Source organism: Pituophis catenifer, unplaced genomic scaffold (genome assembly GCF_029215685.1).
Source record: "Pituophis catenifer annectens isolate HBS135680 unplaced genomic scaffold, rPitCat1.0.hap2 SCAF_4, whole genome shotgun sequence".
NCBI lineage: Eukaryota > Metazoa > Chordata > Lepidosauria > Squamata > Colubridae > Pituophis > Pituophis catenifer.
This window is the reverse complement of record NW_027256884.1, coordinates 71,331,661-71,346,387: the sequence shown is the minus strand read 5'-3', so window position 1 is coordinate 71,346,387 and position 14,727 is coordinate 71,331,661. Positions and strand designations below refer to the sequence as shown.

The following is a 14,727-nucleotide window of genomic DNA, read 5'->3' as shown; positions in this document are numbered from 1 at the left end:
CGATGGGTGTTGCCATGGGTGAAATGAGCATCAACCCCCATTTCACTCATGGCAACAGTCCAAATCCTTTACACAAAATAAAAGGGAAAGTAATTCTGGAAACAAAATTGGACATATTATATCATGCCATGATGGGTCCTTGGCATTAGGACAAGCTTTTAACCTAGGTTACTGTATCGGGTGCAATATAATGAAGAATCCTGATAATATTCATAGTGACATGATGCATTCAGTATCTTCATCTGCCATAATAACCACATGCATTAGAAATCCAGCTACAGACAAGATAGAGAGAATGCTTTCATTGTACATAGAACAAAGACAAGGAAGAAAACACATGTGAGTTGTTTACTGCCAAAGAATAAGGTTATAGAAATGTATGAGAATATTTGTAAATGTATTTGGATTACAGAATTTAACACCACAGCCCACAACTCCCTTTTTCACATTTTGTATACAAGGTTTTATACAAGGTTTTGAGGGAATGTAATCCTAGCATAAAGCAAGCAAGTCCTTTTTGCAGCATTTACTTTTTTAAACAGAAGCATATGAAATTTAGCAGGCCCTTGACAGAATATGAAGGCAGTTTAACAAGCCACAGAGTACCTACCCATTCCCCACCTCTAGAGCTGAAGGATGTGTTGGCTGCATTTCTCCCTTAAACTACAACAGCACAGAGTGCAGTTCAACACAACCAGAGGACATAAACTGGGGGAAGGGAGAGTTGGAGTAATCCTTCAACAGTAATTTTGTTCGTCCTTAGATTTTGGAAACATGAAGATAAGTGAAAATTTTTCAAAGATTATGACAAGCTTGCTTTGTTCTCATTACAGTATATATTACACAGAAAGATATGATGAGAGGTCTTCATATCATGCCAACTTTTAAGCAGGAAGTTACTGAGGAAAGAAAAGAGAATCTTTTCTGCCTCCCTTTGTGTTTTAAAGGAAGATGAATTAAATTGGCTGGGATGTGTTAACCCAGGTGTTCCAAAGGGCATAAAAGATGGCTTTTTCAGAAACAACATTCATAGCATGAAAGAAATAAATGGAAAATTCTGGCTCAGATACATTATCGGGAAAGAATCCCCTTTTTGTAAGCAAAGAATCCAATTGTAGCCAATGAGGTGATGAAAGTAGACCCTCCAAGAAAGCACAGCAGTCCAGGAACAGATGGCAAATTTCTCTCCCAAAATGTAATGGTAATTGGAAGTGCCGGAACCTCCTAGGATGAAACATATTACAGTAATTGTTAGAGCATGTCCATCTGAACAGCCTGAAGCTGCAGCATAGTGCAGTTTTATCAGGAAGTTACCCTACCTCAATTCAGTGGTATTTAATTCTATGAAAACACATATTTAAATATACTTCTTTTTTTTCAGAAAGTGCATAAGTGCAGTTGAGCACCTATTGTCCACTTCTGAACTGATGCCACCTAAAAAAGTTGGCTATCAATTCCTATGCTTGGTTTATTAATGCAAAACACTGATAAAATTAAAATAAACATTTCATTGAATCGTATTTATAAGTATGGCAAATAGCTTGGATCATCATCACCCATCATAAAAAAAACACACCATTGAGCTTTGGAATACCTGCTGATAAAGATAAATGTATTCATTTTCTATTAATTGGGTTTATTACATCCACACGTTGTGTATTGGCTACCTCATTTAGCAACTGTTGTCAAATATGGTAATACATGGCAGTAATAAAATCATTTTCCAAACAATGTGTGCACTTACAACCAAATTTTGTGTGCTTCACAACAACACACACCAAAGTGAGAGTCATGCTGGCATAATTGAAAGAGAGTAAGAGAACTTTATTTAAATGAGATGGTAGAAACTAGATTTCTTCACAATGTCCCTCTCTTTCTGTATGTCTCTTTCTCAATTACATATTCACTTAGTTACCATTACTCTTTCAAGCATCAGAAATATTGTCCTAATAATCACCCTAAAAACCCATTCAGTTTTTAGGGCATCTCTAGGAGAGTAGAGATAGTCCATTTTACTATTATAATGCATTGTGCACAAGTTGCAATAGTTTCATAAGCACTTAGAGTTACTTCAAGCTATGTAGTTGTATTCATTTTCTATGTATGTGAGATGGTGAAAAAAGTAAAATCAGCAAGATTTTCAACTTTTTTTTTTAAACAGTTTAAACATTCTTTAAATATATTCTCAACAAACTGGGCTAATCAATTTGTTCTTAAGTCTATAGTCAAATTTTTATTAGACAACTTCATCTTCCATTAGGCCAAAACAGGAGTGATACAGTCAAATACACAGGTAATATATGGAGAAATATTCAGAGTTCTTAGAATATCATTTTTGAACACACTTGCCTTTGATTCTGGTTCTGTTACCCAAATTTCATTCTTTGAAATTTTTTCCATGCTGTACAATATCTGGAAGAGAAAAATTATATTCTAGTAACAAGTATCCTTTTTATATCAAGTGCATCATGCAATTGGAATAGAAGAGATTAAAAAAAAACTGTCAGAAGGTCATTTGTCTATAGTATGGACAATACAGGTATTTGTCTTGGGAAATTCAGTCAGGTATCAAAATAGAATCACAGTAACTTGGTATATATAGGGACACGGTGGTGGCTCAGTGGCTAAGATGCTGAGTTTGTTGATTGAAAGGTTGGAAGTTCAGCGGTTCAAATCGCTAGTGCCGCATAATGGGTGAGCTCCCATTACTTGTCCCAGCTTCTGCCAACCTAGCAGTTCAAAAGCATGTAAAAAATGCAAGTAGAAAAATAGGGACCACCTTTGGTGGGAAGGTAACAGCGTTCCGTGCGCCTTTGGTGTTTAGTCATGCCGGCCACATGACCACGGAGACATCTTCGGACAGCGCTGGCTCTTTGGCTTTGAAACAGAGATGAGCACCGCCCCCCTAGAGTTGGGAACGGCTAGCACATATGTGCGAGGGGAACCTTTACCTTTTAGCTTGGTATATATTTCATTGTTCTTTGGTCGTTCTAATTTTCTTTGGTGCAACAATATTGAAAATATCAATGCCAAGTTCCCAGATCATCTTTCAAATAAAACTAGTTTATTTGGGTATTTCATGAAGATGGCCAATAGCAGCGATTCTGTTTACCTCTCTAGCAGCTCTTTCTCCAGCCTGCACAGCTCCTTCCATATAGCCACTCCACTGGGTTGCTGTCTCAGTGCCAGCAAAGTAGATTCTACCAGCTGGCTCACGTATTATTCTTTAAAGAAAATACATACAAATAAAATAGAGAGATAGTAATTCCACTTGTAGCTAATATATTTGTATGAACAAAAAGAGGCACTATCCTACATTTTCTGTGAACTTTGTAAAGTTTCGTTTCCAGGAATGCAAACATTTTGCAACATCCTTCTTTGTGTGGTTCATTTTTTTGTGTGCTTTTCACACACTTAACCAAACTGTATACCAAATATGGCAGTGTTTAAGGAGTAGAAGGAAAGTGATACATCTTTGCCATCCATTTGTTTAACCATGCTGCTACTTGCACAAGTAATAAGACTTTTACCACAACTCAATTCTGTTATGAATAAACTTTTAATCCCAGCTGCCCCTGGGATGCCAGCACTATTGAATACCTGAAGGGTAAATGTATTACTTCCAAACTCCATTTGGAAGAGAGTGAAGCTTTCTATTTACCGTATTTTCCGGCATATAAGATGACTTTTTAACACATGAAAATCTTCTCAAAAGTCGGGGGTCATCTTATACGCCGGGTGTCGTTCTCCTGTAACCAGGCAGACCAGCCCGAAAGGCTCTGACGAGCCAAGCTCTGACCATCCCAGCTGAGTTGCCTGCTAATCAGGAAACTCAGCTTGGATCGCCAGAGCCATGTAAAAGGAAAAAAGTTTTCCCCCTCCAGCTTGCTTACCTTAGCTGCTAGTCGCAACGCTTGCCTTGCTTCGCTTGCCTGAATCCATTCCATCAGCAAGCAACTCCCTGCCTGCAATCAAGCAGGCAGGGAGTTTTGGACTTCAACTCCCAGAATTCCTCAGCCAGCAAAGCAAAGCTGGCTGAGGAATTCTGGGAGTTGAAGTCTACAAGTCTTAAAGTTGCCAAGGTTGGAGACCCCTGTTCTATTGGGTAAGTTTTTTTCCCCTTTGGGAGCTTTAAAAAAAATAGTTAATTGGGGTTTTTTTTAGTTGTTCTTTTTTAGACCTAGCCATTTAAAGTTTAGGAAGTTTTAAATTTAGCTTTCATATAAAAATAAAAATAAAATAAAATAAAATAATATTTGTGCAGCTTTCTGAGATTTAGTGTGTTTCTGTAGTGTTTCACTCTAACTACACAAACACACAAAATCTCACAAAGCTGTATGTGGAATTTTGTGTGTGTAAAGTGTGAAAGTTGAATTTTTGGGCTTTTTGTGGCTGTGTGAGGTTCCTGCTTATTGCAGGGGCCATTTTGGGTCTAGCACAGCTGCTTTTACATTGTGGGTGAGACAGATGTGTGTGTTGTGTGTGTGTAAAGTGTGAAAGTTTTTTGGGGGGCTTTTTGTGGCTGTGTGAGGTTCCTGCTTGTTGCAGGGGACATTTTGGGTCTAGCACAGCTGCTTTTACATTGTGGGTGAGCCAGTTGATGTTTTTTAATTTTTATTTGGTGTGCGTTGGAAGAGGGGTAGTCTTATATGGCGAGTATAGCCCAAACCCTATATTTTAACAGGAAAAGTCGGGGGTCATCTTATATGCCCAGTCATCTTATACGCTGGAAAATACGGTAACTTCCTTCCTTCCCATCTTTATTTTCCCAGAATAGCAAATATGCTACCCTGAGACATTACCACTTGAACAGTTTCCACATAATTCCAAGATCATATCTGCAATTAATAATCTGTAATTAAGCCCTGATTTTACATTTAACTTTCTTCTATTCAACAGTACTAAAGTCAAAGACACAAGCTGCAACTTTATTATTGCCAAATATAGGTTTATATTTTTTATAAATCTTTCTTTCAAATATGAGATTAGCTCATTGTTCTGGTACTTTGTCAAATATCCAATAATGTGGGGAACAATGCCAAGAAACAAGAACATTATTACTTTGTTTTACCTTCCATATTGGGACATAATGCCTGGTGGAAAATATGCTGTATAACAGCCTCCAGAATATTGTTCTGTACACCAATTCTTTTCTTCATAATGCACTGGCTGTAAGAATAAACCAAGATGAGAAATAAAGCAAACTTTCAAAAAGATGTTGGCAGGATTAAAATTGGGATTATTAAATATTGATTACATAGAAGCAGATTCATATCAACTGAAAAGTACTAGTTAAACTTCATAGGCTGCTTGCTGATAGAATTTATCTGAACAATTTGGGTCAGTTAGATGTCATGTTTCTTGGCTACTGAATAAACAAAAGCTTTATTTGGCCTCCCCCCCCGCAAGAATTGGAACATAATGTTTATTGTTTTAACTTTTTAATTAAGCGAATCTGTAATTTTTCAGAACTCACACTCTTTTCACATATTATAGTCCTATGGTGAGGAATCAGAAGTTATATTCAATAAATTCAGCAAGTGTTATTTTCCTCATTAGGGTATTTTGATTTTGAAAACAGATTATCAATGAACAACTTAATCTGTTGTAATCTGAAACCATATTTATTTTAAAAGTAAGCTAGTCTTGTTCAGTGAGTTCAAAAAGAGTAAATAATTCTAGTGAGTTCCCATAAATGTGAGGAATTGTAGACAGGGGGTAAGTAACAAAAGAGAAAGTAGACATGAATAAGCAAGAAAAAGAGGACGCATTTATTGGCACTTTATCTTGTAAATACCAAAATAGCCCAAGTTCCAAGAAAGAACTATTTCAAATAATTCAAAGAGACTCCATCATAATGAAATCATTGTAAATGAGATTGGAAATTCTTGCAATTTGCAAGATTTGGTATTTGCCCTGCCAGAAAAGATACTTCACTGAAGACTGTTTAATTCTAATATCCTGTACTTGCTCATCTCCGAGATGCTTTACAACCAGCAAATGGCTTTAGGATTTTACTGCAAAATATATAATCTCAAAGAGAAGGGGCAGAGATTTATGGAACAGTGAGGAGGAGTGCTATGGACAGAATGTAATTTTGGTGCAATTCATAGCTTTGGAAATGGCATGAATATTACATTTGTTCAACAATATAGTATTGTCCCATATTCTTAAAAGTTTTAAGTATTGTAAAATCCAGGAAAGTTGCTGTAGGATTTAGCTCCCTTTGGAAAGTAGGCAAACTATATTTGATTTGTTCATCAATCTTTATAGAATATGATGATTCACCCAGATTAATTTAGTCAATTTTTGCATAGAATGCTATGAAACCATGAATCCAAAACAATATCAGGGACAATCAAGAAGCAGTTTGAACCCAAACCTTATCAGGGCATTTTTGACTCAGCCAACTACTCTCTAGTCAGCATTTCATGTGAGATGCAGTCAACTAAGGAAGTTGACAACTTAGCGAATCAAACTTCCAGGAAATGAGATGGAGGTGTATAATGATGGAAAACATAAGGCGCTACATTACAAAATGTGCTGCTGAATCCCAGTAACAAAGAAAATGCCTCCCAAACACCTTGGGGCTATGTTGTGCAATGGGGAAGGAACAGTTTATATAACCAAGTTTGGCACAATCCTTCCTAGGGTAGGATTGGAGGAAATGAACAGAGCTTGCATATTTTCCAAAATTACAGCCCTCCACATAGCTCGCATGATTATATACTGCTATGTCTAGGGACAGAGCTATGAAAAAGCTAGTGGCTGACTTAAATATGCTGTATGAATCCAGTCAATGGATGCAAAAAGAAATAGCAAAATGATTAGATAGCTCTCCAAGCTCAAATGCTATCTCCAATGGCTACCTCTCATTTTCAGCAGCCTAGCCAAAGCTCACAATTTTTTTGTCAAACTCCTGTCTCTAAGACATTCTAGACACCACACTACTTTGGTTAAGCCCTGACTTTTTGTTCTAAGTAGGCTTAGTCAATTATCAAAACCTCATAATAAAAAGTTATTCTTTCTGGCTGTCCCAAAGAACCAGTACTTCATTTTTTTGGTCTGCAGCATTAACTTCAAATCCTTCCCCCACTTCTCTATCAGCCCACATCTTCTATTGTGTATATGATGCTTGAGAAAAACATTGCTGCATTACTAGTTCAGGATTTTATTCAAAAGGCTGTATTAAATAGTTTAAATATATTAGGAGCATGCATCCTAAAAATTCATATGGTCTGACCACAATATTGTAACAATCAATACTCCACAAACTTTATATATGTTCTTCTTCCTTACATGTAAAGCTTCTTCTGATCCTAGCACTTTAGCGTACAATTCAGAGATTTTTTTCTTTCTGCGGGAAGAATGAAATGTTTAAACTAACCTAAATTCATAATTAGCTTTTAAACTAACAGCACAAGGCATTCAATTTGGGATTATAGAAATGAGATGAACAAATCATACAGTTAAGCCACAATAGAATACAGTACATAATTCCAGAAATATTTATTCTAAACTACAGCAAAATTCACACATACAAGTAGCACAGTGGTGGGTTTCAAAATTTTTTACTACCGGTTCTGTGGGTATGGCTTAGTGGGCATGGCACGGGAAGGATACTGTAAAATCTCCATTCCCACCCCACTCCATGGGAAGGTTACTGCAAAATCCCCATTTCCTCCCAATCAGCTGGGACTCAGGAGGCAGCGAATAGATGGGGGCGGGGTCAGTCAGAGGTGGTATTTACCGGTTCTCCGAACTACTCAAAATTACTGCTACCAGTTCTCCAGAACTGGTCAGAACCTGCTGAAACCACCTCTGAAGTAGCAGACTTTCTATCATCTTGAGTTGGAGTACTGTTGGGGAGGAGTACATTAGAAACACTTTTATTTTGTCCTCTATCTCTTTACTATAACTCTATGGTTAAGTAGTGAAATTCAGGATTAGGGTTAAGATTAGGGTTAGGATTAAGGTTCTCCAAAAATTTCCCACCATTTTACCTCTTGATCTATTCTGATTCTCTAAGTTTCCTTTTTGGAAACCTGGATTAATAGCTTGTTATGAAAAGTTATTGTCTTGCAAGAAAGGTAGAAAACACTACTTTACTGCTAGATTAACACAGAATTAATTAATCTCAATGAATGAAAAACAAATATTTAAATTAGAAAAACTTCCAAAATCTGTTGATTCTTACCTCTCTTCTTTGCTAATGTTTGCTAGTCTAAAGGCTTTTCTTGCAAGAATAAATCTAAATATAAAAAGAATTTTCCATCAGTGTTACATAAATGAATATAGATCCCCATGGAACACATATGAACAATATTACTGCTCAAAGAAAAAAAATACTGTATCTTGAAAATATCACCAATCTAGTTTTTGCCTGGCACTTATTCAGCTACATATATAGCAGAAAGTTAAATGCTAACCATTGTAGCTGGTGTTCTCAAACTGTATAGTGAGACTCTTCCCCTTTTCCAGGATAATAGACAAATAGTTTATTTGGGCTTGAACACATCAGGTTAAAATGGGTGAGAAGAGAAGAATCAATTCAACATCCATGGTAGAAGGCATCCTTCAGTTGCACCATCCCACTTATGCCAAGCAGCTGCAGAAGGATAGTGGGTTGTGCACATTCCTTTGAATAATAGGTATACAACTGTGAGAGTGAAGTGCCACTGCCAGGATCATGGGTCCTTCATCACTGTCTGCAGGTAGAACCTCTTGCCTCACAGTGGAGCAGCCTGGTGGGTTATGGCTACCCCAATGGTTCTTAACTGAACTTCCACCTCATGATCCCATTCTGGGATCATGAGGTGGAAGAACCTCCATTCTGGGATCAAGACCAGTGGAGAACCTCCAGCGGCTTAATCCAGCAGTTTAATCACTGGAGGCAAGTCAGCAAGACTTTGCAAATCATCCCCACCCCCGCCACTAACACCTCTGAGTCACACAGTCACAATCAGCAAAGGAGTGGCAATTTAGCCAGCAAAGGAGAAGAGGAAAAGAAAGGCCTTCTTCTTTATATCTGTTCTATGGGAGGCCTGTTCTACATACAGTAGCAGTTTTCATGGGGTACTGACTTTGTGCTGCAAAGCAGGGACATCTCTTTGTGCATGTGTGGGATGCATATGCAATGGGAAGGAAAGAAAGTGGGAGAGTCTACAGGGAAGAAAGTGCATACAAGAAGCAGTGGCCTCAGTATCTGGAGGCAATGGTGTGTCTGATTTACAAAGAGACTTCAGAAGAATACCCACTTGAGGGTCCATGATCTCAGCAGCAGAGACCTGTAAGAAGGTGCTACTATTTGGCATGGGGTTTAAAATGATGGTGTTCATTCTGAAAGGACTGTAACATTAGCATATGTATTTTCCCCACTTCCTATGGCATTGATACAAAGACAGATATTTGGAAGCTCCTGTATCTATTTCAGTTAAATATAGCCTATCATGGCTTCAACATCCAATGCACAGTAGCTTAATTATAGTTTGGAACAAGGAAGGTTCAAACCATGAATTATGATGTTGAGTAGTGTCAATAAACCACAATTAAGATTTAGAGTATAATAAAACATCTTTAGAGTTCCTAATCAAGGATAGAAGGAAAGCAAGTGATTAATCTTCTCTATAGGGAAAAAACTAATAAATGCCACAGTAATGTCATGGCATAACATCATTTTGCAGCATGACATGAAATATATATTCATTTCCCCAGCAATGTTAGGAATGGAAGTAGAGAACTTTCTCGCAGGCAGCAGAACAGCTGTTGTATGTTTTATGTAGAGTTCAATGAGTCCAACAAGTGGTAAAAGCTAATATTACTGAAGGAAAAAAGACAGAACTGAGAACATGTATGTAGGAACTGAAATGATATAAATCTGATTTTTTTTTAAAAAAAAAATCAAGATTCTTTCAAGTTTTGTAGGACTCACAGCTATAAGCAAATTTTCAATACAACTTTATTCATATTTGGTAGCCAAACACATAAATCCTGGATTTCTTACCCCATAAGAGCAGGTATGGATCCATCTGGTTTAGTATCATCTAACGTTACTGAAATGGGAGCATCATCATCCAGAATAATTGTGCAACCACAGAAACCTGATAGAAAAATAAAAGGAGGATAACCAACACAAAATTTCAATCCAGAGCATAATTTCTTGGTAAGCATTTTCAGTGGTCCTTTGCAAAGTTTTATTTTCCTTCTTAGCAAATAAACATTTAGAGCCATCCTGCCAAATAACCTTCCAAGCGATTTGTGAAAGCAAATGGGGGTCATTAATCTGATGAAATATAACTAGAACTTATACTGTAATTCATTACATCTTGTGTAGGGAAAGAGTATATTAATGCTGATATTTGTAACTCGTCCACAAACCAAGTCAGGCCTATGTAAAATAATCTCAGTTTATTAGACGTACATTATAGTTTGTCAGATGTTTTGGTGATTAATCCCCTCTACCATTTTTTGCAACAAAACCCATTTTTTATGACTGTTCATATTATGTGGAGTTTGATCGGAAGGTATTAAAATATTCTTAACTGTCATAAAATAGATTCCGTACATACCTAACTTCCTCCAGAAGGCTTCTTTGTAGTACATCATGCATTTAATGACAGAACCCATCGGGAGGCGCTGGATTAATTGGTTTCTTATTGTTGGCAGTTCCGGAGTGAAATGAATCTTTCCAGTCAATATCGGTGGAATGGCACTAATGACATACTTGCCCTGTTAAATACAACAAAGGCAAACCTTTGACACATTTTGAAAATCATTTCTATATTTCAATTTATTTTGAACCTTTTCAAAATCTATAGAGTTTGTAAAGGACTTTAAAACAATGAAAATAAAATTGCAATTCTAAGTAAATGAGCTGCTCCTCCTCTTTCTCTTTCTCCTCCCCCCTCCTCCTCCACAGCCCACACTCATTCTGTATTTAAAAAAAAAAATCCCAACCACTTCCGTATTAAAAAATAAATAAATCCTGTATCAGGCAATGATCTCATATACTTTCATCCTTTCCTTTCTCAGTCTATCTTTCCTAAAACAAAGCCTCAAGTACCAACCAAATTCATTTATTCCTTTAAATAAATTTATAAAGCTGCAACTCACTTTCAGTGGCTTCGGGTGGCTTACAAAGATAAAAACCCAATATAAAAAACAATAGCACCAATGACCCCCTACCTCCCTAGTAACAACAGTTAATCAAATAAGCCATTGGATGGGCTCTATCCCATTTTCCGTTCCCCAGGCCTATTAGCAAAGCCAGACCTCACTTGTTAAAGTGAGGACCAATCTTATCTCTGCAGGGATAACAGAATAACAGAGCTGGAAGGGACCTTGTAGGTCATCTAGTTCAACCCCCCATCCAAGCAGGAGACCCTACACCAGTGATGGCTAACCTTTTTGCTATCGCGTGGCAAAAGCGGGGGGAGCACGTGTGTGTGTGTGTCACACATGAGTGTGCCCACATCCATAATTCAATGCCCCCACACCATGCCCCCCCTGCATGCGCGCATGACCCCCATGTGTTCCCCCATGCATACAGACACGACCCCCTGCACCCTAAAGCCCCTGGAGGCCAGAAATGGCCCATTTCCAGACTTCCGATGGGCTCCGTAGGTCCATTTTTCACTCTCCCAGGCCCCAGAATTTTCCTGGAGCCTGGGGAGGGCGAAAACGGCCTCTCCCACCCCCTGGAGGCCCTCCGGAGGTTGAAAACACCCTCCTGGGAGGGGAGGGGCAGCATGGGTGGGGCAAGACAAAAATCGGCTGGTGCACGCATGCACACTGCAGCAGAGCTAGGGCAATGGCTCGTGTGCCCGCAGATATGGCTCCATCTGCCACCTTTGGCATGCATGCCATATGTTCGCCATCACGGCCCTACACCATTTCTGACAGATGGCAGTCCAGTCTCTTCTTGAAAGCTTCCAGCGATGAAGCTCCCACAACTTCTGAAGGCAAGTTGTTCCATTGGTTGATTGTTCACACTATCAGAAAATATCTCATTTCTAGGTTAAATCTTTCTTTGATCAGTTTCCATCCATTATTCCTTGTCTGGCCTCCAGGTGCTTTGGAAAATAGCTAGACCCCCTCCTCTATGTGGCAGCCCCTCAAGTACTGGAACACTGCTTAGTTTTTCTTGCAGACATTTCATTACCCAAACTAGGTAACATCATCAGGGCTAGAAAGAAGAGGGGTTTGTTCTCAGTTTATAACCTAGTGGCTTGCCCTATCAGTATTGGTGGGAGTGGTCTTAGAAATTTTTTGGTTGGGCTGTTTATTGTTAACTTGTTTGGCAGTTTCTTGACTGGGGTATTGTTTATTTGATTGTTGGTCTGATGTTATTCTTGGAGTTAATCTATGCTCATCTGGGTGCTGATTGATGGTGGAGAGGTGCTTGAGTCTTTTTGTTCCCTTTCTGGCTAGTTGATTGCCTCTTCTGCCTAGTTTGTTGTTGTTTTTTGCATAAATGGCTTCTAGAAACACTCTGACAAATTAGCCATCAATAGATACATAGACATAAACAATACCTATAGACAATGCAAAAGTGACAATCAACTAGCCAAAAAGGGATCAACCAAACTCAGAGAGTAACAAGGATCCCCCATATTACAGCTTTCTGGATATATTTATTAAAGCTTTCATTAATGCAATATTTATACTAGTATAGAATGAAAGCTACAACTACTGTACTGATAATCCAGTGGTGGTGAAATGTCAGAAGCCAATTACAATATCACAAAATCTCTCATATATATATCAATAAAAGCAACTTGAAAAGTATCTTGAGTAATGTGAAATGCAGAGCAACATACAATAATGGGGCCAATTACATTGGGCTAAAAGCTGCATCAAGCATGTTCTTGTTTACATGCCTATGATGCATTTATGCTATTCAATTACCTTATATATCTCATGGTTCACTGTCTTCACAATGATGTCATCACCTGACTGGTCAATATGGACTACAGGACTCTTGAGCTTAACTTTATCTCTGAGTAGTTCCATTATCTTTTCTGTAATTTGTCCAGAACCTCCGATAAATTTTCTCTCCTAGGAACAACAAAGATATCAGCAAAATAAGGACACAGTGTTGAGGCATATAACTGGTACAATTTAGCTGAGAGTAAGATATCCATTAAATAAGATTTTCAAATAACCATTTTAAGGGACTGGACCGCAAAATATAATTCTCTAGTCCAGTGGTGTCAAACTCAATTTCATCAAGGCTGTGGTTGTCCTTGGGGGGGGGCCGTGGCTGATTGGCTGGGTGTGGCTAATTGGCTGGGCATGGCCAGCTTGATGCCATTCCCCAAACTGCTGGCATGTTTCCTGTTTGCACTGATTAGACCAGGCCAAAACCACGCTGGCCTGATGTTTCCTCTTCGCATTGGGTAGGCTGGGCCGAAGTGACGCAGGCCGACCCCTTAAATTTTCCAGGACGGCCTCGCGGGCTGTATCTGACCACATCACGGGCCATATCTGGCCCGCGGACCTTGTGTTTGACACCCCTGCTCTAGCCTATACTAGAGGAATTACAACAAAGAAGTTCTTATATTTTATCTTTGCTTTTATTTGGATATGATTGTTTTTGATATTTTAATACCACTTAGAGTCCTTAGGTGGAGTAGAGAGAAGTATGGTTGGCAAGTAAATAAATATGGAATGGGATATGGGATGAAAAGATATCTATTTAAACCTATAAGGGTGATGAGCTATTAAATTTGTTTATACTTGTGATGAAGATTGGAGATCACTTCGTATATTTCTTTATTATATGGTATTATTTCTCTTTCTTTTCTTTCTCCCCCCCCCCGTATTTTCTATTCTTTCTTTCCATTCTATTTTCTAGCTCCACATTTCGTTTGCATTAGTTTTTTTTTTTTTAAAAATAAATTTTATTAATTTTTTCAAATTACAATCAACACAAAACAGAAACATTATTTATACATACAAACAAAAACCATACATTCCCCTCTCTCCCTCCCCCATTCATAACACTAAACATTAAAAAAAACACACGTCTATCCCGGCAGATATTATTCCTGCCCTCATTAGTAAATAATTATGCCCACAACACAGAATAAGGTAAGTAATCCCCAAATGTGATTTTCATACAATTATCTTTCAATTTACATAAGTATATCTCTCTTCATATTAACATAGACCCTCACTTCATCTCAATTCTTTTATTCAACCACCGATATTAACTGTCTCAACTTTGAAAAAATTCAGAATCCTCTTTTTCTTTCAACATATACATCATTCTATCCGTCTCAGCGCACTCTAATACTTTGTTTATAATTTGGGCACTAGTTGGTATCTCTTTTCTTTTCCACTGTTGGGCAAACACTATTCTAGCTGCGACTAAAATATGTAGACTGAGATACCATTTTTTCTTGCTCAGCCCCTCTGGGCAAATACCTAGTAAATATATCTCAGGTTTCCATTGGAGGTCCACATTAGTAATGTGGCACCTTGTTTGTGGGGTGCCACAGGGGTCGGTCCTCTCACCCCTTCTGTTCAACATTTATGTGAAGTCGCTGGGCAAGATCATCCGTGGTTTTGGAGTGGAATTCCATCAGTACGCTGACGATACTCAGCTGTACATCTCCACCCCAGGCCATCCCAACGATGCCTTGAAGTGATGTCCCGATGCCTAGAGGCCGTGCGGGACTGGATGGGGAGAAACAGGCTTCGACTCAACCCTTCCAAGACCGAGTG

At 38.3% G+C, this 14,727-nt stretch overlaps 1 protein-coding gene across 2 annotated transcripts in view; it reads right to left on the bottom strand.

The window, feature by feature from the left end:
• Positions 1 to 378: 378 nt before the first annotated feature.
• Positions 379 to 14,727, bottom strand: part of LOC139316630 (amine oxidase [flavin-containing] A-like) — a 50,968-nt gene continuing 36,619 nt past the window's right edge. For both annotated transcript variants that reach the window (XM_070943453.1, XM_070943454.1), the window contains 9 exons: positions 12,907 to 13,056; positions 10,569 to 10,728; positions 10,004 to 10,100; positions 8,198 to 8,251; positions 7,300 to 7,357; positions 5,072 to 5,169; positions 3,113 to 3,224; positions 2,350 to 2,412; positions 379 to 1,224 (listed from right to left, as the gene is read on the bottom strand). In XM_070943453.1, coding sequence (XP_070799554.1) covers positions 1,072 to 1,224; positions 2,350 to 2,412; positions 3,113 to 3,224; positions 5,072 to 5,169; positions 7,300 to 7,357; positions 8,198 to 8,251; positions 10,004 to 10,100; positions 10,569 to 10,728; positions 12,907 to 13,056 — 945 coding nt within the window. In that variant the 3' untranslated portion in view covers positions 379 to 1,071. The remainder of the gene's footprint in view (positions 1,225 to 2,349; positions 2,413 to 3,112; positions 3,225 to 5,071; positions 5,170 to 7,299; positions 7,358 to 8,197; positions 8,252 to 10,003; positions 10,101 to 10,568; positions 10,729 to 12,906; positions 13,057 to 14,727) is intronic.